Genomic DNA, 25,363 nt, shown 5'->3' on the forward strand with positions numbered 1-25,363 from the left:
AGCTGCGTGGAAGGTGGGCGGTTTCTTGGGTGAGGAAGGACACGAGAACTAAGGTGCGATGGTGCAGGCCTGTGCACCGGCCTCACCTCAGAGCAACACCGTCCACGTCCTCGGACCGTCCGCTCAGTCACAGCAGCCTCTTCGAGCCTCAATTCCTCATCCACGGAAACGTGTTCAAGAACACCTTTCCAGGTGATTTTGAGGATTAAATAAGAAAGTGCCTACCAGGGGTGCTGACACAACTGCCATTCAATAAATACACGCTTCCTCCCGTCTTGCTGTTTGGGAAGGCTTGAAAAAATTCACTCTGGCTCATGATAATTCAGAACTATGTGTTTGTCTCAAATAAGTGACTAATGAAGGTCAACTTTACAAATGATTGCTTTTTTTGTCCTAGCTCATAAAGCAAAACTGTACATATCTATGTCTCTACAACATGACCTAAGAATTCTTCTCTCTCAAGGGTAAATACACGGAAAGTATCTATATTCTTCCCACCTAGGGAATGATGCCTAGGACATCAGTTTCAGTCCCACAGTGAAAGCCAACAATGAGGTCCAGGAGTAAATGCTGCCATTCTGCAAACGTACCACAACTCACCAAGCAACTGGAATAATACCTTTGCCCTGAGTTCCCAGCCTGACGAGGGCAAAATCCAGTCTGCCAATTTCAGAAGACACAAAACTAGACTGTGTACAGCCGCTATTCTTTGTGGCCTCCCATTCACCTCTCCACAGGGCCCACCATCCCTAAACCCACCATCAAGCCTTCCCCAGTACACAAGCCCCCCCACTGCCAAGGAGCATTCCCCTGCACTCATGGGCTCCGACCTAGTGGCAACACAGGGGAACTGCAGGCTCCCAGAGTGGGAGAGGCAGCAGTGGGATGTACCTGGAGGGTGAGAGATCTCTGAACTTATTCTGCAGGTTATGGATTTCACTGAAAAGCTCCATGTTCAAATTCTGCTCCCTCTGCAGCTCGTGCTCCTGTTCCACCAGCTGCTGTCTGAGGCCCTCCAGCAGCCCACCGTCGGTCACCTCTGGAGCCAGCTGACGGAGGATCTTCATGCGCTTCACATAATGGACTTGGTGCAAACTTGAGAATGTCATTTCTTCTTCATCGGTACTACCCTTGGGCTTTTTCAAGACGTCCTGGCCCCCCTCTGTCCCACACAGAACTGTGATAATGGCCTCGCTGCACTGGGAGTGCTTTTGAAGCTGAAGTAAGAAATTCCGGTAGCCCTCGAGCTCAGTTTCCAAGTCACAGATTTTCTGTTTTAAGTTGTCTGTATCACTTGAAGTGTCGATTTTTTCGGACTGAGGAGTCCCAATCACACTGACTTTGGTGGAAAGCAGGTTCTTAGAACTCGAGTAGGCAGCTACTGAGGTCGGGCCTGGGAAGTCTTCAGAAGGATTCCCTCTGCACGCTGGCAAGATGGCAAGGCCATCGGGCTGGCAAATTTCAGAGTCTGCGAATCAAACACACTTATGTCAGTACCTTCTTTGCTGAAATCTACCCCTTCTGTCCCTGCACTGCCTAATAAGCCTCTCTGACTCCAGTCCTTCCTCTTACCTCTCAATCCACCCTCTTCCTCAGAGCAACTATTCTAAAAAGTTCTAAAAAAGAACTAGCTCGGGGCACCTGGGTGGCTCAGTGGGTTAAAGCCTCTGCCTTCGGCTCAGGTCATGGTCCCAGTGTCCTGGGATCGAGCCCCACATCGGGCTCTGTGCTCTGCAGGGAGCCTGCTCCCCCTCTCTCTCTGTCTGCCTCTCTGCCTGCTTGTGATCTCTGTCTGTCAAATAAATAAAATCTTTAAAAAAAAAAAAAAAAAGAACTAGCTCTAAAAAGACCGTGATAACCACCAGCGCCCACCTAAAATTCATCAACATCCCCACTATGTTGAGGATTAAGCCCAAACTCCTTCTTTACAGTGTCTGGGACCCTCCACAATCTGGTTCCAGGCAACCTATCCAAGAGCATCCCCTCACACCTCCTATGGAGATTCCCGGAATTCCTTGCACACACTAGGCTGTTTTGTGTCTCTGTGCTTCTGCGTGAGCTGTTCCCTCTGCCTGGAATGTATCTGGTTCTCTCCGCCCACTCAGTGAAGTCCTACTCATTCTTTGACATGCAGATCCGATTCTCCTTCTGCAAAAGCCCATCTTCAAACTTTGCCAACCTGCCCCTTCCTCTGTGTTTCCACAGCATCCTACACAAACTTGCCCTGGACACACACACCATGTGCTGGGTGCAAGTGCAGGAGCGACACCAGCTTGCTTGCTTATTTACGTAGCCATCAGTGGCTTGGATTCCTCTCTCGCTCCTTCACAGGAGGGACCGGACTTTCCCCTTCATGTTCTCAGGGCCTGGTACGGTCCCTCACCCGGACCGGCAGTCCGAAGGGTCGGACAAACACTGGACAGCGTGTGAAGTGATGTTCAAGAGCAGTGATTCTGAAACCCCCTATGACTGAGGACAGTCTTCACTTCCACGTCTAACAGTTTCCAGGAGGAGCCGCGACGTCCCCTGCAGTGCTGTTTCACTGACGCACGACCCTGCCGGGAGCTATTTCCTGACAGCTGGTTCCGAGCCCCAGACGTGCGGCCCAGCCTGTGTGAGCGGTGGAGGCGCACTGAGGAGAGAAGGCGTAGCTCTGAAGTCAAAGAGAAGGCAGACTGCGCCCAGCTTTGCCGCTTGCTGGCGACACACCAGCCCTAGGCAAGTAATTTAATGTCTCAGAGCCTCAGTCTCCCCCAAAAAGATGTCTAAGCAGCTTGTTGTGAGACTTCCAGCTCAGGCCTGCATCCAGAGCGTCTGTCCTCAATCAGAGCACGCTGCCCGCTGTCCAGGGAAAGCTCAGCTCAGGATAAGGGGCGTCTGAATGCTTACTCAGGCGGCGGCAGAATATAACAGAAAAACTCACCCTCACAATGTAACCAGATCTGGTTTCAAACTCTGGCTCTGCCACTTACTAGCTGCATGACCCCAGGCAGATAACTTAACCTCGCAGAGCCTCAGTGGCTTCATCTGCACAATGGAAAGAAGACCATTTACTGTGAAGGGTTGTGTCTGCCGTGTTCTGAGCATCCAAGGGGACGCTATCCGCAAAGAGCGTCTGGCACACGGTAGTGAAGGAGTCTGACTACTATCGATACTCTCTGCTTCCCTCGAACAGCCAGAAGATGGAAGAGGATGCCTATCGCAGGACGCAGGAGGCACGCGAGCAGGGGCTGTGCACCAGGGCAAACACTGCTGAAGCAACCATGTGGGTAGGACGACAGGGCCTGGGAGAGCTCTCAGAAGGAAAAGCACAAAAAATCCTCGTCAGACTGTATATTCCAATTTCTGGGTCCTGCAACTGTTCTTCGTGGCTTTAAGCCCATTCTTATCTCTGTGTTCACGAGGCAAATACCATAAAATAACTCTTTTTATTTTAGAAAGCAGCTGCTACATGACCTAAAGGAAGCATTTCTAATACAGCATTTCTACTGTACAAAATCTGTGATAGTCACTAGTGTCTGCAGTCTCTCAGGGTGCAGACATGTCATTTGTCTCTGTTCTCGGGGTCTGGCACAGGGCCTGGGGCAGAGAAGGTACTCTGTCAGTAACTGCTGGCTGAAGGAGTGTAAGAGACGGACGAGACAGAGGGAGAGATCTCAATAGGCCTTTTTTCTGGTAAATCACCTTCCAAGTCAAGGAACTATCTTTGCCACAATAACCTCATGATAATGGAATTTCATGGCAAGAAGCAATGTTTGTTCACTCCGGGGAATAAAGATTGGTTTCGATGATTTTCATTAAGTAATCGTCAGGCAGAGACAAATGTAATAAGACGCACACAAATGTCCTTCAGTGATGCAGACTGTGGTCAGCTCTGATGCTAAGCTACACAAGCACACACACACACACACACACACGCACACACACATACACACTCTCTCTCACGCATCTCAGAAAGGCGGGGATGGTGTGCATTCTCCTACCAACACTTAACCTCCACTTTCAGCTTCGCTCCTCACAACACAACAGATCTAATACGTACACACTTGCCCCCAATCTACAGCAGCTTGAGATTCAGCAGCGGCAAAGATCTGGTTTCCAGGCTCCAAGGCCAGTACCCAGCACATCTCGTGGCCCAGCATCAACACGGCAACCTGATTTTGCTCCCCACAGCCCAGGAGCCCTTGATGAAGGGCCAAAGGTGGATCTTTCATTTAAAGTCACTGCATGGAGCGTGTGGCCGAGGGAAGGCCGTAAGCTGCGGTGTACTGGGTGAACCCGCGGGTTTAGCAAGGCCTCAGGACACACAACTGGGCCAGGGCCTGGCCGAACACCAAGCACCTCCCCTATGTGAAGACTACATGGAGAGCCTTCCCAACAGCCCTGTGAGGAGGCTCTAGTCTCCCCATCTTCCAGAAGAGGAAATGGAGTTTTAGAGAGATAAGAACTTGCTTAAGGGGGAGCAAGCAGCAGAGCCCTTCCCTCAAAGCTGGGACACTGCCTCCAACACCCTGAATGTGGCCTCCTAATGCATCTCTCCCTTCCTCAGTAACATGTGTGGAATCCCCTGCGTTCGCTTCTCGAGGATCGAGGAGCTACTGAAGAGCAAAGAACAGTGACGGCATCACACACAGTACCAGCTTCGCTGAGGGCAGCCCCTGAGCAAGTCAGCTCAAGATGGAAACATGGCAGGAACTACGGGGAGTGTCTCCACAACTAAGGGCCTCGGGAAGGCCTTCCCTAGAAAGTGACACTGAAGCAGAGACCTAAAAGACAGGGACAGGGACATCAAATAAACAGGGAACATTCAGGCAGAGGCAACAACACGTGCAAAGTTCTAGAAGCACCTTCAGACAAAGGGAAGTTCACTGATGCTGGGGATCTGGGAGAGAAAGGGAAACCGCCAGTTGGACAGGAATCAAGCGATCAACTAACTATGAACAAGAAATCCAAAGATATCCCCAGGACCGTTTATTTGCATTAGAGGAAATACTGCAGTTCTGGAACGTTCTACAATTCAGCTAAGGGTACTTTATTGCTTGTAGAGGACTTCAAAGCCCAGAATATTCAGAAATACGTGACCACGTATCAACTGCACTGACTGGAGGCCTTGGGAAAGCATACACCATGACTCAGTTCCCGAGAGACTGGTGTTCTCATAACCACCCCATGACAAATTTAGAATTCCTGAAGACAACTGTTTCTTACAGAATGAATTAGGTCCAGATGAAAGGTGACTCTTTTTTTAACAAAGGCAAAGGGGAGTGGATCTAAGGTAAAAAGAAAAATGTCAGCATGTGTTCATTCTGGTTGAATGGGAACATGAATATTCTTTTATTATCCTTTGTGCTTATCTACATACCTAAGAAGAAACAGATGCGACTTGTCTGGGACCTCACTAACGTGTCTGTACCTTTCCACTGAGCGACCTGACACAGCCCGCACACCAGGAGGCAGCTCGGGCTCACCTGTGACCCACCCTCCTGAGTGGTGGGAGGCCAGCAATGCCCGCCTAATGCAGCCAGTGCCATACGGAGAGCCACCTGGCCACAGGGTTGGCTGTGGGGTCCCTGCGAGCAAGTACTGCACCCGCCAGCACCCAGGCCAGGGAGAAAAGCATGACAAATGGTCCAGCGAGCTCAGACACCCTGTCTCCTGTACCCCCACTCAGCTACCCACTCACCAACTGGATGACCCTGGATCAATTCTTTTTAAAAATTCAGCTTCCTTATGTGTTAAATGGGAATAGCAATGATGTCCTAAAATGCCCGTTGCAGGGCTTCATAACAACTTTTCTATGAAATACCCCAGGAGAGCCTGGCACCCAGAAGCTATTCAATACACATAGGGTTGAATTCTGACCGGTCTCATAGCTGGTGCGCTGGTCACTGTCCCCTTCCTTGTCTCTCCAGTCACAGGGCATGGTTTTAATTTCCTTTTGCTCTCCTGGGCTGTCCTGGTAGGCTGATCCCACAAGGGGCTGGGCTATAGGCATTCACGAAGAGAAGGAAAAATAAATAAAACCATAGCCTTGAAACTTAGCCAAGCAACTGAGGAGAACACAAAGATACAACAGGGAAAATAAAAACACTGGGGAGGCAAAATGCAATTTATAAGATAAAATTAATCTATCGAGCTGCCATAACAGGACATAAAAAGCATAAATATACTGCAGCTTGTCTCGAATGGTTTAAGTCCAAGCTCTCAAAAAACTATGAGTGAGAAAATGAATTCTATAGACTCATGCCCACTTTTCTGGAGAAAAGAGAAGCCCCGGGGTCGACTGGGCAGCTGTGGGAGCAGCACCTGGCTGAGGCACCCTGGTGTCTCACCAAGAAATGAAAATGGTGGTAAGGGCATACCGCAAACCCTGGACAAAGCACTAGGGCCTCTGCTGGGCTGAGTCACCTTTGCCATAAAACCTTTCCTCCCTGAAGTGTCGCTCACTTCTGCCCTGCACTGGCGTGTTTCATTATCTGCCCCTTCCCACTAGACAGGGAGTTCTCAGAAGGGAGGGACTACCTCGGTCCTCTCCATCTCTGAATCTGTCTCCTACATCCAGTGCATGAGGCTGGGAACACGGCAGGTGCTCGGGGAATATTCACTGAATGCATGAATAGATGTTTGCGAGGAAGGCTGGCTGGAGAGAAAGTGGGAAGGGAAGGAGAGAGGGAAGAGCAATGCTGCCAAAGTCCCACTTATCTTGAAACTTCCACTTTGGGGAACTCAAGAACCTAAAGATCAATGGAAAATACCACGTGCTATCGGGCATCGGAAAGTCCATATGGAAGGTATGAAGGTGCTAGGCTTTATGAGGCAGTAAAGGGCACGGGCCTGGAAGACAGGCAGGCTGGTTCAAATCTAAGTTAGTGACAGTGTGATGGCACCCAAGTCACTTTGTCTCAAAAAGTACCGCCTCATGCTAAAACCACCTCAAGCTAAATCATTACTGCTCCTGCCTCGGGGACTGTTAGGAAGATTCTGTTAGATCACGTACGTAAAGCGGGTAGTGAGGCTGAAAAAATACCGGGGGCTCATCTTATTCCTGACACAGGAAGTGCACGTCTCCCAGTCGCCTCCCAGTCGCCTCCCGGTCGCCTCCCGGTTGCCTCCCGGTCGTCTCCCTGTCGTCTCCCGGTCGTCTCCCGGTCGTCTCCCGGTCGACTCCCGGTCGTCTCCCGGTCGTCTCCCGGTCGTCTCCCAGTCTGGAGCCACCTGCAAGACCTCCGTGTCGGATATAGTCTCCCACCCCAGAGTGCCAACTTTTCAATGCCAAAACCCCAAATAAGCTCAGTGTCCTCCCTGAACATGCACCTTGCCCCCTCGTTCGAAGGCCCGGGCTCTCCCCTGGCACTGCCTCTCCTGCGGCCGCCCCCAGAGTGGAGGCCAGCCCCTGGCCATCTTTCCCACATGCTCTGTGATCCCAAACCTGGAAAAGTGTATGGGCCTTTTCTCTCGCTGACACCGCCAGGTCATGCTTTCTTCCCTAAAAACTCCAGCTCTGCGGCTGATGCAGCCAGACCAGCTGGCTGCAGTCACCTGCGGTCCCGATTCCCTGAGTCCCTTGAGCCTCGCTGACGACGTGGCTCCTAACTGCCCTGTGTCTCCGCCCCGCTTTATGGGAAAACTCCTCAGAGCTGTTATTCTCACCATCTCAGTTCCTCTCCCACACTGGCTCTCTGGAACCGGTCCCAGGCAGGCCTCAGCTACGCCAGGACAATAGCTCCTTCAAGGTTGCCAGTGATGACCCCCCATTGCTAAATCCCAAGCCCAAACCTCAGACGTTGTCGGACTGATTCACGATACTCGACCCAGCGAACCTGCTCTTTCCTCAGCTTCCAGACACCATCCTCTTGTGGCTCTGTCCCTGCCTCCCTGGGTGCTCCCAACCCCTGCTCACTAGAGAGTCCCAGCCCCAGGGCCTAGATCTGTTCCCTGGGTCTCCAAGTCTCAGAGCTTCAAATACCAGTGATACGTTGACATTTGCTAAATTTACGGCCCTGTATCTCCAACTGCCAACCTGGCACCACCACGGGGCTGGTCAACAGGCGTCTCAAGAAGTCCCAGACCAGACACCAGACGCCCGCCTCTGCCTCTCCTGCTCAAGGCAGCACCGAGCCATCACTGCGACGGCTCGTGTTACCAGTGATCCTTTCAAGCAGAGCTCGGCCAACTTCTCTCTTCAAGAGCCAAACACGGACTGTTTCAGGCTCTACCAGCCACAGGGCCTCTATCACACTTACTCAACTCCAGCAGTCATAGGCCACGTGCAATCGGTGACTGTCACTGCTCCAAGAAACTTAAAAACAGCCAGCGAGCCCATAGGCCACAGTTTGACCATCCCTGCTTTTTTTTTTTTTAAAGATTTTATCTATTTATTTGACAGACAGAGATTACAAGCAGGCAGAGAGACAGTCAGAGAGAGGAGGAAGCAGGCTCCCTGCTGAGCAGAGAGCCCGATGTGGGGCTCGATCCCAGGACCCTGGGATCATGACCTGAGCTGAAGGCAGAGGCTTTAACCCACTGAGCCACCCAGGCGCCCCGACCATCCCTGCTTTAAAGCTGAAGTTGCATCACGTCACTCCGCGGCTCCAAACCCTCCGTTTCTGGTCTTACCTGAGTGACAGACAAACCCTGAGAATGGCCTCGTGGGCCCACCCAACATACTACCTCCCTGACCTCCTTCCTGCCTTCTCTCCCCCACTCCACCCCAGCCACACAACTGGCCACCTTCCTCGTCATCCAGCTTCTCAAGTTCAAAGCAATGTCAGGGCCTTCGCCCTTTTCCTGCTGCCAAAAACGCACTTTCCAAGCTGACTAGTCCCTTCCTCTCCTCCCGGTTTGTGTTCAGATGTCACCTCCTCAGGGAGGCTCTAGGATCCCGCATATGGCGGCACACTCTGCCTGGCTCCACACTGCCCACACCCTCAGCCCTGCTCTCCCTTCCTCCCCAGCACCTGCCATCTCTCGTCCACTATACCTGCTGATCAGCATATTGTCCTTCTCCCCACGACAGGAACGGAAGAAACAGACTTACATCATCTGCTTTATTCACTACATCCCCAGGGCCTACGACAGTGCCTGGCACAGCAGGGTTTCATCAGTACTTTTTAAACAGACAAATAAAAGACTGCTGCTGCTGTTCTTGGTATCGTGTGCTGCTGCCGTGTGCTCACAGTACAAGTTCATAATCAGGAGTCAACGTGTGTACTTCTGTGGACTCAGGAACCCTCTGAAAACGAGGTCCAACACTACCTTGTGCTCACATACACCGCTCTGGGATGGGGTTTGGAATTAGCCCTGAGAAAGCCGGAGTAATACAGCCCAGACATTCTAGAAAACCCCACCAAGAGGGCTCTCACTTACATACATGATGCCATATGCCTGAGGCTTCCACAGACAAAGCCAAAAAAACCCACCCAGATTCAAGTCATTCCACAGCTGGGTTACCTGCAGACCATCCCAAGTGAAGGGAACAGTGACCTCACAAGACCCACGAGCACTTACAAGTTCCCTTTATCCAGACTCCAGAATAAAATGAAAACAATAGATTCATTTTCCTTATTGTGTTCCTTTGATTGTGCATTTGTCAAGAGTCAAGATTAATCACGGTAATTCATAAAATTTATGCTCAAACTTACTGCAGTTCTAAACAACAAGGCTGACATTTCAAGCAGCTCTATCGGGTCGTTCATCTAGCTCACGGAGAAGACATTTTTCTCGGTGCTTACCTTTCTGTAGCATTTTGTCTGGCGCTGGCCTCCCCTCCATCATCGCTTCAGCCAGAATTAACTTTTGGTGAAGTTGCTTATTGTGCATTTTAAACTCCTTCAGCTCCCCCTGCAGCTCCAAGACTTGACCCTGCAGCTGGGCCACCACCTCCTGGGTGACGGGAAGCTGATACACATTTCCTAATGACCGGGACGGCTTTATCAGGATGGGCAGGCGGGACTTCTTAGCTTCCTGAAGAGACACGTGCACAGGAAAATGAATGCACTTCCTCTGGTCACAGAGGCAACACCCTCATGCCAACCTCGTAAAACAGGATTCACACCGGCTGTCCAGACTTCTGGTTCCTAGAATGGCATCCATGTTTATCTCCTAGTCTACAGGACTTCTGTCTTGGCAAGTCCCCTCCTGTGACTGACAAGTGCCAAGATTTTCCTCCGTGACACCCTCTTGGCCCTGGCCCGCTGTCTCTGTGGACATCCAGATGCTCGATATATGGCAGCCCTTTTCCCAGCACAATCTTCTAAATAACATTTTCTTGCTCCATATCTATTTCTTCATTTCCACCCCGTGCCCCCGCTCCTCAGTCCAAGTCAATCTGCTGGTCCACCGAATCACCGCGACTGAAGCTGTCCATGGCTAGCAGGTCACTAAGCCAGTGGCTCGGAGCCCCAACCTGCCTACCCTCAACATGTTCATTTCCACCGGCTCCCAGGCACTCTGAAGCCAGCCCAGCACTCGGCTCCTTCCATCTACCACCTAAGTCCCCACCCCAAAGCTACGCTACTTCAACACCCAACGTCTTAGTCAATCACATCACCAGCCCCTCACCGCGTCACCCAAACCTGCGAGTCTATCAAACCGTTCTTTACACTCGTCACCCGCTCTGCCACTCACCAGGCTCCACTAATTCCAGTTGGGCTCCCTGGACTCTCCTCACCCCCCACCCCGCACTGCCTTTATCCAACCCAAAGACACTGCTGGCAGTCACCTAGCCACGGCAACCACCTCCTGAGTGCCCTCTCCCACCCCTCATGCCCTTTCTAGTCCACTCTCCATACTGCGGCAGGAAAAGGCAAACCTAACATTCCTTGCCTCTGCTTACAACTACTAGAACACTTCCCAGTCTCTTATGAACAAGGTCAAAATGCGTACCACAGCTGCCATGCTGTGCATAACCTGCAGCCCAATTCACTGCCCCTCTGCCATCTCCCCTATTCCCACACACTCACCTTCTATCAGTTCCTCAAATGTCTGTGCTCCTTCTACCCTAGGGCCTTGGCATACACTGTCTCCTCTGTCTACACACACTTTCTTGCCCACCCCCACGTCTCCCATACCCAATACATTCATTAGGACTCCACTCAGATGTGTCTTCCTCAGGACAACAGGCCTTGATTTCCACGACCAATTAAAAGATGAGCAAAGAGGGGGGCGCCTGGCTGGCTCAGTGGGTTAAAGCCTCTGCCTTTGGCTCAGGTCATGATCCCACGGTCCTGGGATCGAGCCCCGCATTGGGCTCTCTGCTCAGCAGGGAGCCTGCTTCCTCCCTTCTCTCTGCCTGTCTCTCTACCTACTTGTGATCTCTCTCTGTCAAATGAATAAATTTAAAAAAAAAAAAAGATGAGCAAAGGGTCTAAAAGACACGTCTCAAAAGGAGATCTACATACGGCCAATAAACACATGGAAAGATGTTCAGTGTCATTAGCCATCAGGGAAATGTAAATCAAATCTCCATGAAACATTGCCACTCCCAACTCATTAGGACAGCATATGATCAAAATAATAACAAGTGTCGGCAAGGCTGTGGAGAAATTGGAACCTTCATGCTTCTGGTGAAAATGTAAACAAGGGGCAGCCGCTGTGGAAAACAGCCTGGTGGTTCTTCAAAGGGTTAAACACAGAGTTCCCATATGAGCCTGCAATTCCACTCCTCGGTGTTTACCCAGGAGACATGAAAACACACGTCCATGCAAAGACTTGTGCATGAATGTTCATAGCAATATTATTCATAATAGCTAAAAAGTAGAAACAGCCCAAATCATCATCATCGACTGATGAATGGATAAATAAAATGTGCTACATCCATACAATGGACTATCGTTGGGCAATAAAAAGAAATGAACTGCTGCTACAGACTACAGCATGAATGCACCTCAAAAACATTACTACGCTAAGTAGAAGCAGTCACCAAAGATCACATGTTGTATGATCCCATTTATATATAAAACACCCAGAATAGGCAAATCTATAAAGACAGAAAGTAGATCAGTGGTTGCTTACAGCGAGGGCAGATGGGGGGAAATGGGAAATGACCGCCAATGGGTCAGGGTTTCTTTTTGGATAATTAAACATGTTCTAAAATTGATTATGATAACGGTTCTACAACTCTACGGATATACCAAAAACAAAACAAAACAAAACCACTGCACTATATATTTTAAACAGATAAATTGTATGATACGTGGATTAGGTTGTTATTCTTTTTTTTTTTTAAGATTTTATTTATTTGAGAGAGAGCACAAGAGCAGGATGAGGGGCAGAGGGAGAAGCAGACTCCCCACTGAGCAGGGAGAGTGATGCGGGCAGGACTTGATCTCAGGACCCTGGGATCATGACCTGAGCTGAAGGCAGACGCTTAACCGACTGAGCCAGCCAGGTGCCCTGAGGTTATTATTCTTTTTCATTTTTTAAGTGGAAGAGAAGGAACCTGAGAAGGAAACAGGAAATACTTAGGACCCTGGGAATGATGATATCAGCAAGGTCTCTCAAGCAGGAAAGGGGAAGAAGGAGCCCTGCTTGCACATTTTAGGTTGTAAAATGCTTTCAAGCTCATTGTCCCACAGTCCTCCAGTAAGCTCTGCATTCCTAGAGCTCACAGGAAAACGGAAGTTACGGGGCCTATGTTTCAAAGAACTGAGACGTCCAACAACCAGTCCAATGTCATACAACAAGAAGGTAAGAGAGCAGGACCTCACAACAACTCTCCAGCCTCTATTGCTCAGTTAAGGAAAGTAAGACACTCTCTGCCCCGAAGTTCCAGGCCAGAGAGCAGGTTCAAGGCCAAGGACAGTTTGAGGTGGTGAAGGGGACCAGTGGCGAAAGGGGCAGGGGAATGCCTCATCAAAGAGGACTGCAAAATAACAGTCATTTGCCTGGTCCTCGGTCTCCACCAATCTTTATTCTTGGATCCAAATCTGTGTGTCATATGGCAGGAGAAAAGATATCTGCAAGTGCACAAATGCCAAAGCCAATTTCAGGCTGGAAGACTGCCGTCAGTCAACCTAATGCGGGTTTTAAAATAACACCACACAAAATGCTACCTTATGGACACTGAGCACAGTCCCACCTACCACCTTATTAAAGATGTCATAACGGAACTCCTCACTTGAGGGTGGTAGGGGACAGGAATGCACACACACTGGGCCTGACATGCACCTACACAACCATGCACAAGGCACTGGCAGGCACTTGCCACGCATTTCCTCATGTCACCACTGCACCAGCCTCCGGTACCAGGTCACACCGATCCCACTTGAGCCACCAAGAAAGGGAAGCAGCCAGGCCTGAAGCAATCCCAGGTACATCTTATGATGGTATCCCTTACCAAGGGCTCCTCCCTTCCCAAGAGGTAGGTTTAGAAAATCCCTATCTTGGGCACCTGGGTGGCTCAGTCAGTTAAGCATCCGACTCTTGCTCTCAGCTCAGGTCTTGATCTCAGGGTCATGGGTTCAAGCCCCACACTGGGTGCAAAGACAACTTAAAAAATAAATGAGTAAATAAATAAATAAGTATATTCCTGTCTGTCCGTAAAACTGGACTTCGGTCTCTATCCCTACTACTCCTCTCAACAGCTGACTCATTCTGGACCATTTTCTGAGCCTTTCAGAGGCTATATTTCTTCACATGTAAAATGTCAGGAATATCTACCTAATTTACACGCTTCTTGAGAAGATTAAATGTGATGATATAGATAGAGAATATCTAGCACGATCCTCACACAAACAACAGATGCTAAAAACAAACACAGTAGCCTTCCTTTTGAAAACATAAGCAAGAAGGATAATTCCAAACTAAAGAAAAATTAATATATTTGGGGAAATTACTGAGTTCATTCGATTATGCAATTTTTCGGCACAAAGGAGGCTATCTCCCACACAAACTGGGGGAAAAACATCTAGTTTTCCTAATACACAGGTACCAACTAACAGAGCTGGGGCAGATGAGACCATTTCTATTCCAGCCAAACTGCACAAATTTGCATCTGGAGTACCGTTAATATAATGGCAGTGTCTCTCTCTTTTTTTTTTTTCTTTTTGTCTTTACTGATATCTTTAGAAAACCCTATTCTAGAAATTACAGTTTTGGTACATAATTTAAAACAATCAAAAGCAATTTTGCTAATGATATATCTAACTCCCTTTGGTATGCACAAAAGCAGTAATTTAGTGGTCAGAAAATAAACTTAATTCTCCATTCTGATGCTATGAAGCAGTGTGTACAGCTGATTTCTCAGATACAAAACACCCATCAGAAACAAGAACACCAACAGCCGTCACTGGAGTCCTATTAGAAACATGACCTACTTCTCCAGCAGAATACAGACATCTCCCTGCTTTGGGGATCATCAGCCCCGCCGACCCCTCTGCCCACAAGGAGTTTAGTAAAAGGTCCAATCAAATACGACCAAGAGAATCTGGCTTTTAATAACATGGCAGATTTGATGGCATTAGAGGAGAAGCACAGAGACAGCCTCTTGACTGAAGCAAAATGCATTCCCCCACCAGAACGGGAGCCCACCACTCTGGGCCAGCAGGAGCTGGGGGCTAGCCTGGGAAAGGGTAAGGCTGTGCCATCAGGCACCCTGGGGTCCCAACTCAGCCCTGTAACTGCTGGCTAACTGTGGGCATTCAAAATCGCGCTTCCTCGTCTCTGACAGGTGTCGTAAGAATAAGAGAATATAGATGAAGCTCACAGACTAGAACCTCTCCACCACAACATCTGCACATGATAAAACCTAGGTTCTCAGGGCTCCTCCTAAAGTCAGGGTATCACAATTTCACTATAACCTGCGAATGTAAATATCCCCCAGTAGGTGAAATTCATACGAAATTCACACATCTCCCACAATTGCATCTCCCGGAGCCGTTACAAGGTAAAACATTTCTGATACACAGCATGAAAGAAAAAGCTACACACAGATGTATAAATATGACTCTAAAGGAAACTGCACAAACGTCATAACATACAGACAAATAAGACTGGGCTAGGTGGGGGGAGGTTAAGACGAACACACACCTCTAGGCAGAGGCCAGACTGAGTACAGGCGGAGGAGACACCGGATTTTACATACATCAAAAAAAGCAGTGAGATCAGAGTTGGTTTTTTAGCCTTTCGTCTGTATAAAATAAGAAAACAAATGAATAATAAATAGAAAAGCTTACTTTGTCAGTCCCGCTGGGGAAGGAAGGGGCAGTGGCCTGCTGCCCTGATGCCACGCACAAGTTCTCCGGCGGACCCTCAGTGTGAAACACGGCGTCTGGTGGCTTCTCTGCCCACGCCTCTCTCTTGCCCTCGTTCTGGAAACTGCGCGTGTCCCCCTCCACCGCCACGGTCTGCACGGAGGCATCTTTCAGCTCCGGCTTGGACACCTGACCCGTCCTTCCCAGCTGGGCTGTCCGCGGCGACTTCCCTTCATCACGGGACTTGGACAATGAGTTGACTTGGTTGAAATGTCTGAGTTCACCTCTTAGCTGAGCAGCCATTTGCTTAAGGGACTTCTCAGTTTTACCATCAAGGTGTTGTGCAGACACTCCCTGCTCTGTCAAGCACGTTCGTTCCAGGAGTAGTTCCCGCAGCACTTTCAGAAGGTCTGGCCTGTTTTTCCAAAAGGGAAGGAAGTGGAAGAACTAGGTTTTCTGCTGTAGCCTCATGCCCCACCAGATTTCCCAAGTTTTCTCCACTGAATGGCCCAAACTGTTTAAGCACACGGCCCATTCACCATGTGCCACCAAGGATTTTCTCCCCTGTCACCTCATGACAACCACACCTGGTGGGTACTGGCATGTCCAACTCATGGATAAGAAGAGAATCCACACGTACACAACAAGTGAGAGGGCCATGTGCTGTAAGGATGCAAACAGGGTCTAGAAAAAAGCTGGGTTTGGAAAGGAGCAAATAGGGTCATCAAGAATTGTCATTTCTGACTATTGTGAGGTCCACCCGGCCCCTAGCCCCATTCCTACATCCAGGGGCGAGTACAGCTTAGGAGGACCTGGTCAACCTAGTGGACCCATGAGTGACCTGGCCCATCACTGCGCACAATCAGGCTCAGTACACAGGAACTGAATGAAGGGATACCGCGAACTACTTGGAACAGAAATAGTAGTGAAATCACACAAAAATGGCTTCAAGTTTTAACTCAGAGATGCTCTGGAAGTAAGGTAAGTCTCTCTACACAGGACAGCAATAAAGACGAAACAACAGAGTGTTTAAGCAGCAGATACTTTAGGGCACTGGCCATGTGCCCTAGGCTCCTGCAGATCCCAGCTGTGGCTGTGTGCACACTGTGTAAATGGTGCCCGGAGACACAGACAGTCCCACTTAGAGTACTGCCTGCCTCTCGTCACTGCCTGGGGCTTTCCCAGAGCTCCCAGAGGCCCCCAGCAGCGCAGTGAGAAGTGGGGACCAGTTTACATGCCATGTGAGCACACACAGGAGCCCCTCCCACTCCACTCTAAACCCATGTAAGTGACAGCAAAAGATACATAACAAATACCGTAAGGTGCCCCATAGGCCTCGAAATCAAGGTAAAATTTACCCAAAGGTCAGAAACGGAGGAGACCACTGTCAGGAGAAAGGGGACATTCGCAGAAAGCACTGGGGGCAGAAATTTAACTCCCATGGTGGAGGAAACCAGGGAAGTCTCATGAGCCAGAGGCAGCTGTGGCACCCCACAGGAGGAGGAGGGAGCACAGGGGACAGAGCAGGGCTATCCACACCCTGGCAAACCCAACCTGCACACATGACCCGTGAGTATGACAGACAGGTCACAACCCAACGAATCAGAGTTCACACTCAAGAAAATTAAATAAACAAGGAAACCTGAAGATTTTAACGTAAGTATGCGTAAATCATCTAAAAAATAAAGGAGAGTGGCTCGTTTAAGAAAGAAGAGAGAAACTATGAAACTGAGACAGGAAATTATGTTAAAAGGGACTGGAGCAGGCAAGGACAGATGGAGAGGCTGGTGGGAGAGCTGCCACTGACATCTAGGTCGGGCTGAGGACATGGCCGTCAGCAATGACCGAGGACAGAAGAGGCCCACCTCCGTTCCGCTCACATTTTCTCTCTGCCATTCCTCCCACCTGCCTTTGGCCAGGGCCAGCCTCTGCAGACCGACTCCCTGAGCACACCCTGATGGTCTCTGCCCCATATCTGGGTTCCCGCTACATGTGACAAGTGACGTGAGGCCTGATTCTACCTTCCCCATGGAGCCCTCCAAGAGCCAGGGGAAGGCCCTACTCCCCTCTGGGCTCAGATCATCTAGCTCTGGGCCAGAGGCAACTCTATTCAGATCACACAGCTACAGCACACTGAAGGAGGGTAAAAAATAGAAGTTTAAAAGACAAAATTAAAATGTATGGTACATTTTTCCCTTCTAATACGGAATCATCTAGACTACACAAACCATCTTAAAATTTAGTAAACCCAGACTTTAAAAATATTTATAGCACTTTAAGCGTGTTAAACTAAATTGTCCTTTCCTCTCCTTCCCTTAATATAGATTAAAAATAATGACAACTACTATTCAGCTAGCCGAAGGAGGACCGTTACTCACCACCAAACAACACACAATAAAACCGAGGACAAAAATTTTACAAATGGGTAGTAAACGGTGGTGAAAGAGGCCATTAGAATATACTAAAGTGGGGGTGATGTTAAATAAAACATTTCAAGTGTTACTTTGCTAGAATTCTGAACAGGAGATTCATTAAGCTGTCACCGTGATCGGGACCTTTTTAATGGTTGAGTCAAGGGTCTTGTCAGAGGCCCAAACATTGTTTATAGACCCTTCAGGGGATCTCTGCCACAGTGAGAGATGTAAAGGGGAGGAACTGACATTTGTGAAGCACGTGCCCTGTCAGGTCCTTTAAATACACCAACAACATTCAGGCCTTGCTGTATGACTAGGAGATGGGGCCAAACCTAACCCCATTCTACAGATGAAGAAATGGGCTCATAAAGATACAAGATCCCGTAGCAAAGTGGCAGAATAAAGACTGGAATCCCGATCTTTCGGACTCTGAAGGATCAGTACACTCTCTCCAATTTTCCGCACTCACTTTCTGCTGTGATGTTAGGCTTCTAAGCATCTGCACTGACACTTAAATACTTAACTGAGCTCCTGCCTCCTGCCACGTAAGGCAGTGGGCATGCATTGTGCAAAGGAATCACGGGGCTCACATTTCACTGAGAGGACAGACGTTCACGCAAACACTGATAACTAAATAAGACAACATGCAGCAAAGACAAGTACTATGAATTAAGGGAGGAAGGGAGGGAGGAAGTTCGGAGACCACGTGTAAAAGCAGGATTTCCCATTAATGGTCAGCAAAGGCCTCTCTACACAGCTGATGTCTAGCTGAGATGCCACCAGTCACATATACATATGCCTAGGAAGAGAACATTCTAGGTAGAGGGAATGGCTAGTGCAAAGACCCTGAGGTGAGAACCAGCCTGGATGTCTGAGGAGCAGAGCAGAGCTCAGTGAACAGGAGAGGTAGGTGATATGGACAGAGAGAGAGGAGGGCACCAGGTTGAGAAGCTCTGATCTTACTCTAAGAGCAATGGAAATCTGCTAGAAGGTTTAAGCATGGAATGGATCTGATCTGACTTAAGTCTTTTTTTTTTTTTTTTTAAGATTTTATTTATTTATTTGTCAGAGAGAGAGAGAGAGAGAGCGAGCACAGGCGGACAGAGTGGCAGGCAGAGGCAGAGGGAGAAGCAAGCTCCCCACAGAACAAGGAGCCGGATGTGGGACTCGATCCCAGGACTCTGGGATCATGACCTGAGCCGAAGGCAGCGGCTTAACCAACTGAGCCACCCAGGCGTCCCTGACTTAAGTCTTATTTAAAAGATCACTGTGGCTGCTCTATGGAGAATGGACAGCAGAGGAGGCTGTGCTGCTGGCGTCCAGGCAAGAGATGGTGGCAGTTGGGACCAAAAGGGAATTCCTAAGCAGAAGACTAGTGTTTCTCTGACCAATCAAACCCTGGTTACCCCAAGGACTCCTCCAGAATGTTCTCCGATGGCTCTAGCATTTTATAGCTAAGGGAATGTCAAATCCCCAAACGTCAGAGCCCACGTTTATGAAAAGGAGATCGCCAAGAGTAGCACACAGAAAGCTGGTGTGAGGGTAAGAGGAGCCCGGCACGCAATGCCCCATGTGTGCGCCAGGAGGGGCTGCAGACCACCGCCAGGCCTTCAGGAGGCCCCGCAGAGCCATGACTCCACTTCGTTTTGGTGGGCTTTGGTGCACCGTTGAGTGACAGCTGTACAGAGAATAAGATCAGGGCTGCGGGTTTAGGCTGGTGTGAGAAAACCTTTTCTAACACTACAACTGGCCTCACTGGTCTGGAAGCCTATGGAACAGATACTTACAGAGCACAGGGAACTGAACCAGAGATGTCACAAGCTTGCCTGGCAGGCAGAAGATGTTTTCTTAAAAAATGTAACTAGGTCTTCATTTTTAAAAAGCAAGAGATTTAGAATACAGTTTGGGGGCTTCCACCGAAAGACTGGAAGGCTGGAAGGCTGGAAGCCACAAGGGTCAGCTGGGGCCGAGAAGCTCCTGCCCACCGGCAGGGAGCACACATGCCCCAGCTGGCCCCATGCCCACTGTAGCCCATCGGACTCTCCCCCACTCACGTCACCCCTGCACAGTCCAAGGCAGTCCCAGACAGGCAGCTGCATCTTTGAACTCTGATGGAATGTTTGGGATCCTGACACCAAGAAAACCCCTCCCCTCTCAAGCACTGACTATGGTCACCTAACTCCCTCTGACAATTAACTAGAATGACCACTAGACAGGTTCCCCAAGAAGAGACGTGCTAGAAAAATGCTGGACAGATGCCAGAGACTGGGGACAGGTCAGCCTGCCTGAGCTCACAAAAACAGAACACTCCAATCCTTTTCTTAGCTAAAGAATGTCTATGAGGCTTAGTCGACCAATGATGTAAGAAACAGTAGGGTTCCTGGCTCTGGCCCAGAGTCATGGCAGGAGTGGGCAGCTCCGTTTCTCTACCTACACTGGAGGAGAACTGGACAGTTTCAGGGAACACACACGACCCGCCTGCCGTGTTCCTTACACGGGGCCCTCTCTCATTCCTCACGGCACCCAAGGAAGTGGTCGGAGAGACCGGGCCCCGAGAGAGGAAGGCACGGCTCCTCCTGGCTCCAAAGCCCAGGCGGATGTTACAGTGGTCCTGAAAGAGTGTGCCAGGGGACAGTCTCCTCCTGAAGAGGTAACATTCAAAATACAAATGTACCGCATGTTTCTCCTGGTTTGTTTTCAGGCAAACACCCTGAAGCACTTCCTGACATAGGACTCCCAGCAGATAAAATGAGAAGAGAACTGAAGCTCAAGCTCAACATAAAACAGTGAGTCACGACTACAGTGGCAATTTTTAAGCTGTTGCAGTTCTTAAGCTACTGGAGAAGAGACTCCAGTAGGGCTGATTCTTCTCGCTGACGGCCAGACGGCCCTTCCCAGGGCTCCCAGGACCGATTCCAGAGGGAAGCTTTCTTTCTCTCTTTATAATGGGCTTACATGAGGCTCTGCCGAGGTCCCCTCCCAGCCACTAGCGCACAGCCTAATTACTTAATTGCATGACTGGCAAGATTCCTTCCAAGACATTTCAGGGGCTCACTCAGCTAAATTACATAGCACTGCCATCTAAATCCATTTAGCAAAATGAGTTTGTTCTCCCCTCAAATTAGAGAGAAAAAGCAACACCGGGGCCCCATGTCTACCTGGATTCCAGTAACAATGTGGCCTTCTCATTGAAGAAAGGGGCAAGCAGGTTCAGGAGCTCGCCTTCTTCCACACTCTGGTCTCCGGGGCAGCCAGGTTTGCGGGTTCCATCGTAGTCTAGAATACTGGAATCTGTGTGCCTCAAGTATCCGTTTTTGCAGCCCGCTTTGGGATAGTCCTCCGTGACCTGCAAATCAGAATATCTGGTCAAAATACGGACCTTGGAAGAGAGGAGGGGCATACGTGGAGAGGGAAAGAACAGAGACCGAGGGCAAATGAGCAGCGCAAGCAACCCAGAGGGAAAATGCAAGCAGGGCAGAGAGCAGGCTCTGGCTCACAGGTCCACACACGCGCCTTGTGGCTGGGCGGGCAGACGCTCCCGCAAGAGCACGGAGAGCTTCACACCACTTCTCCTCACCCTCAATTCCCTCATTCACAAAATGGGGGAGCAATGCCACCATGAGAATCAAATGAGATGACTGATTCACCTAAGGTCCTGGCACAGTGTCCCGCCCACCATGGGCACGTCCCCCCACCTCACGGCCCACCCCTTGTGAGTTAAGAAGGGTATGGAGCCCACACCATGAACAATGGTTTAGATGTCTATTAAATACTACCTCTGGTGATGCATCCTCCCCATTACAGAGCAGAAAGGAGTCTTACTCTTTACAGAGACATCCTAATTAACATGACTTTGATTTGTCTCATTAGGAAAGTAGAGGGTTCCTAATTCCTATGGAGATGTTATTTACAGATCCACCTTCTGGGGTCACTGAGGGCCCCAGAGGAGTGGTACCAAGGATTCATCTAGTTAAAGCTTGTACTGGGCATGTCTTGAGGTGCTGCAATTAGCATTCTCCCCCCACTTTCCAAAGCTGTAAATTTCTTCCACCAGTCTATAAATAACCCCCCTTGACTGCATTACTGCTGGTGATATACACACTAGCCATCACACCCCTCTCTCACACTTGTAAAATGATTAAGATTTTTAAATGGAAGACAAGACCCATACAAATGAGCTGTTATTTATAGGGTCTTGTTTGCTACCAATCTAGTTATTAAATCCATCTAAATAAGCACCCTCCAAAAAAGGAAAAGTCTAGACTATCATAATACAAAGAGAGAGAGCATTTCCTGAGCACTTAGTACATACCTTTCTATTTAAATATCACAAAAACTCCAGCAAGAACAGATTATCTTCACTGATGGAAAAATTCAGGTGTAGGGGTGAAGCAAGTGCTAACTGAGGTCACAAAGATAAAGACTAAGACTCAAAATCAAATCTTTGAATGGCTTTGCTTCCCAAAACCACCTATATTTTAATGATCTTGCATTCAGGACCTCAAGAACTTGAACACCTTAAAGGTTACAAAGGCCAGATCTGCAGCCTCCTCGGTCCCACCGCATCCTAGTCTTTCGGGTTCTTTCAACCTTCGAGAATGTTTGTCCCAAATGCCTAGTATCCACGTGACTGGAGGAACGTTCCCGGAAGGAGTCACATTCTCACCAATGCCCACATGACACTAAGCTGGATTCCAGGTCAGGAGACTGGGGAGGGCCTCTGAGGGTCCTAACACTGCAACCAAGTGATCTGGGGCTGCACAGAGTCCAGAGACAGGGGCTCTTGTCCCAACTCGGTCACTGACTTACCCTGTGCCCTGGAGAAATCCCCTCCCCTCAGAGGCCTCAGCTTCCAATGCGTAAAACAAATGGGTGGCATTAGGTCTCCAAAGATCTGACTACGTCCAATATCCAATGCCTGTTACTCTTACAACAACCCTGTTTTTATTGGCAACTCCACGTTTTGCTGTTTCTCGACTGGCTCCACCACCCGTTTGTAACTCCTGAGAAGGAAGAGACCCAGTGTCTCTGCTCTCCACCACACACAGCAGGCACTTGAGACAGGCAGAACGAACAGAGCTAACGGATTCATTCCAAACTGGAAGACCGGCTTGGGCAGAGAGAGGGGAGGACAGAATTGGAGCGGAGTGCGGCATTCCTACCTTGTCACTCTGCTCCAAATGCTGGTCACTCAGGAAATTATGCTCGTCATCTTCTCCAGTTCTGGTCATGTCCTCGTCCTCCTTGCTAGCCAGAAGCTACATGGAGCATGGAATGGTGTGAAAATGCAACCCAAAAAAGTACGCAGCATGAATATGTATGAATAAGTCACTGATGTCTTTTTTTTAAATGCAAAACAAAAAACAAACCAAAAAGGAGGCAGAAACAAATGCCAAAGCCAGTGAAATAAAAATTAACCAAAGTTAGAGATGCTAGTTCTAGCAAATCACACACAGCTGTCTAGGATTGGGCATAATTGAAGGACAAATTCCCCAAGAAATAACGAAAGCCATTTCCCCCTGCCCTCGCAGGGCCTTCCCTGAGCTGCTGTAAATTGAATATGCTGTCTGTTGCGTGGCTGCCATTCCTGCAGTGGCTAAATTCACTTTCAGATTATATAAAAGTAACAAGATTTGGGGAAAAAGCTATTGATGGAATTGAAAATATCAAATAGCAAGAAGGCAGTAAATGAAATTTATGCTGTGCCCAATTTATGCACCACTTCTATTTAGCACAGGGCATAAACCTCTTGTTGGACTGTCACACATCCGAGATGGACAGTCCCAGCCATGCTGTCATTTTGCTGACAAAAAGTCCTCATCACTAATGAGTATCGAGCTTGCCTGACGAAAGCTTTATGCTTTGGAGATGAAGAACAGTGTTCTGTAATGACTGCATAAATCCCTACTGCTTTCAAGAAGTGCAAATCCCAAAGCTCCCGCATTCCGCAGAACGGATGGCACAATGTTCTCAAGAGGGTCAGATCGCAGCTCGCTGCAAGGGCGAAAATTCTAGCCCCGGGGCACCTGGACTGAACCAAATAAAAACAGAGGAGAGGTAGCCACACCCAGGGAGGTCATCAGTCAAAGCTGCGTCAGAAATTGCCAAACCTCACCTCACGGATGACACTGGAAGCTCCACCATGGCGTGTCAACACCACACACAGTGGGGAGTCACGGGCGGGCCGTGTTGTACATAGGAAATTTCTAAGGTCCCATCTCTACAGTTTTATTTATCAATTCCTACATTTAGTCCCAGACTTTTCCCAGACCAACGTACATTTTTCTGATCTTCCCTTTATAGGAAACCCTTATTTTGGAAAAAGCAAACAAAACAAAGCAAACTGACTTCATGAAGTCATTCTATAGAAAACTTTCCAGGGCCAGAACACATTTGAGCTAACCATATCCGAATCTGCCATCGGGATCAAACAGGACTGATGACCTCACACATCAGAGCTCCCTGAACTGCCGAGCATGGAATAGGCCAGCCATGTGTGAACGTATTTCCTAAGGCATAAAAGTTTCTAAGTACGGATGAGGAGCTTCCCTGCATCAGCATCTTCCCTCATCCTTAAAACACTCTCAAGTGATAAAGACTAACTAGAACTAGCAAACTTGGGGGGAATACAAAAGGTTAGACTACTGCAGAAAAGGCACTGGCAGTATCTTCTAAAAGGAATAACCTCCTGGCCCAGGAATTCCACTCCAAGGTACTCACTAAGAAAAATGAAAACAGATGTCCCCATAAAGATCTGTACATGAATGCTGAACGTTGGTATCAACTTTTATCATAATATCCAAAACCCAAAACAATCCAAATGTACATTAACAGCAGAATGAATACACAAGTTTTAATATATTTACACACTGCAATACTACTTAGCAATAAAAAGGAACACACTGTTGGTTCAAATACCGTGGATGAATCTCAAAAACAGTTAAGTCAAGTGAAAGAAGCTTTGTACAAAAGAGAGTGTACTTGATGATTCCATTTATGTGAAAGTCTAGGGCAGGCAAAACTAACACATAAGGGCACAAAAGAAGAAAAATGGCTGGGGGTAGCGGCGAGAGTTGATAAGGGTCTTGAGGAGGTGTGGGTTAAAAAGGAACACATATTTGTAAAACTTAGCGAATACAGACTTATGATTTCTATATTTCAATGTATGTAAACTTAACCTTAAAAGAAAAAGTAACCATAAACATACACTGAAGTTAAGATACAAGTGTTGAAGTATTTCAGAGGAAGGAAGCGTACCATATTTGTAATTGACACTAAAATTTATCCAAAAGGTAAGATGGAGTAATGATGGACATGTGGGCCATGTTAACAGGAGAATCTCGGTGGTGAGTCTGAAGGTGTTCACTGTCGGGCTCTTCTCACTTTGCTGTGTTTATATTTCTTCAAGATAAAATGCTGAGGGAAAGTCTCTCCCATCTTTTAAAAAACAAAACAATAGTCTCACTCTGATTCTCCAACAGCTCTGGTCACTGAGCGCTCCCTGCCTCTCCAAGCTTCTTGAGAAAACAGTCTACCCCCACCTCCTACAACTGGCTTTCATTGCCAACACTCTCTAGATTGCATGTGAGAGGTCCCCAAAGACCGCCTCATACAGGAGACAGAACACACATGGGCTCAGCTTAAGGAAGAGGTATGGAGAAGCTCCTCCCCAGGCCCGTGGATGAAGGACGGGCCCCCGTAAGTTAAGCTAAGTGAAACACTGGTCACTCACACCATTCCAGGTTGAAATATCAAAAG

At 48.6% G+C, this 25,363-nt stretch overlaps 1 protein-coding gene across 7 annotated transcripts in view; it reads right to left on the reverse strand.

Annotated features, from left to right (window-relative positions):
• CDK5RAP2 (CDK5 regulatory subunit associated protein 2) overlaps positions 1-25,363 on the reverse strand; it is a 171,797-nt gene that overhangs the window by 45,628 nt on the left and 100,806 nt on the right. For 6 of the 7 annotated variants that reach the window (XR_007122225.1, XR_007122226.1, XM_047699454.1 and 3 more), the window contains 6 exons: positions 22,768-22,863; positions 20,764-20,951; positions 15,174-15,606; positions 9,732-9,963; positions 5,863-5,985; positions 892-1,468 (listed from right to left, as the gene is read on the reverse strand). Coding sequence is in view for 5 of the 7 variants with exons in the window: in XM_047699454.1 (XP_047555410.1) it covers positions 892-1,468; positions 5,863-5,985; positions 9,732-9,963; positions 15,174-15,606; positions 20,764-20,951; positions 22,768-22,863 (1,649 nt within the window). In the remaining 2 variants the exon portion in view is untranslated. The remainder of the gene's footprint in view (positions 1-891; positions 1,469-5,862; positions 5,986-9,731; positions 9,964-15,173; positions 15,607-20,763; positions 20,952-22,767; positions 22,864-25,363) is intronic. The other variant, XM_047699453.1, reaches the window with a different exon arrangement.

Source organism: Lutra lutra, chromosome 13, assembly GCF_902655055.1.
Source record: "Lutra lutra chromosome 13, mLutLut1.2, whole genome shotgun sequence".
Lineage (NCBI taxonomy): Eukaryota > Metazoa > Chordata > Mammalia > Carnivora > Mustelidae > Lutra > Lutra lutra.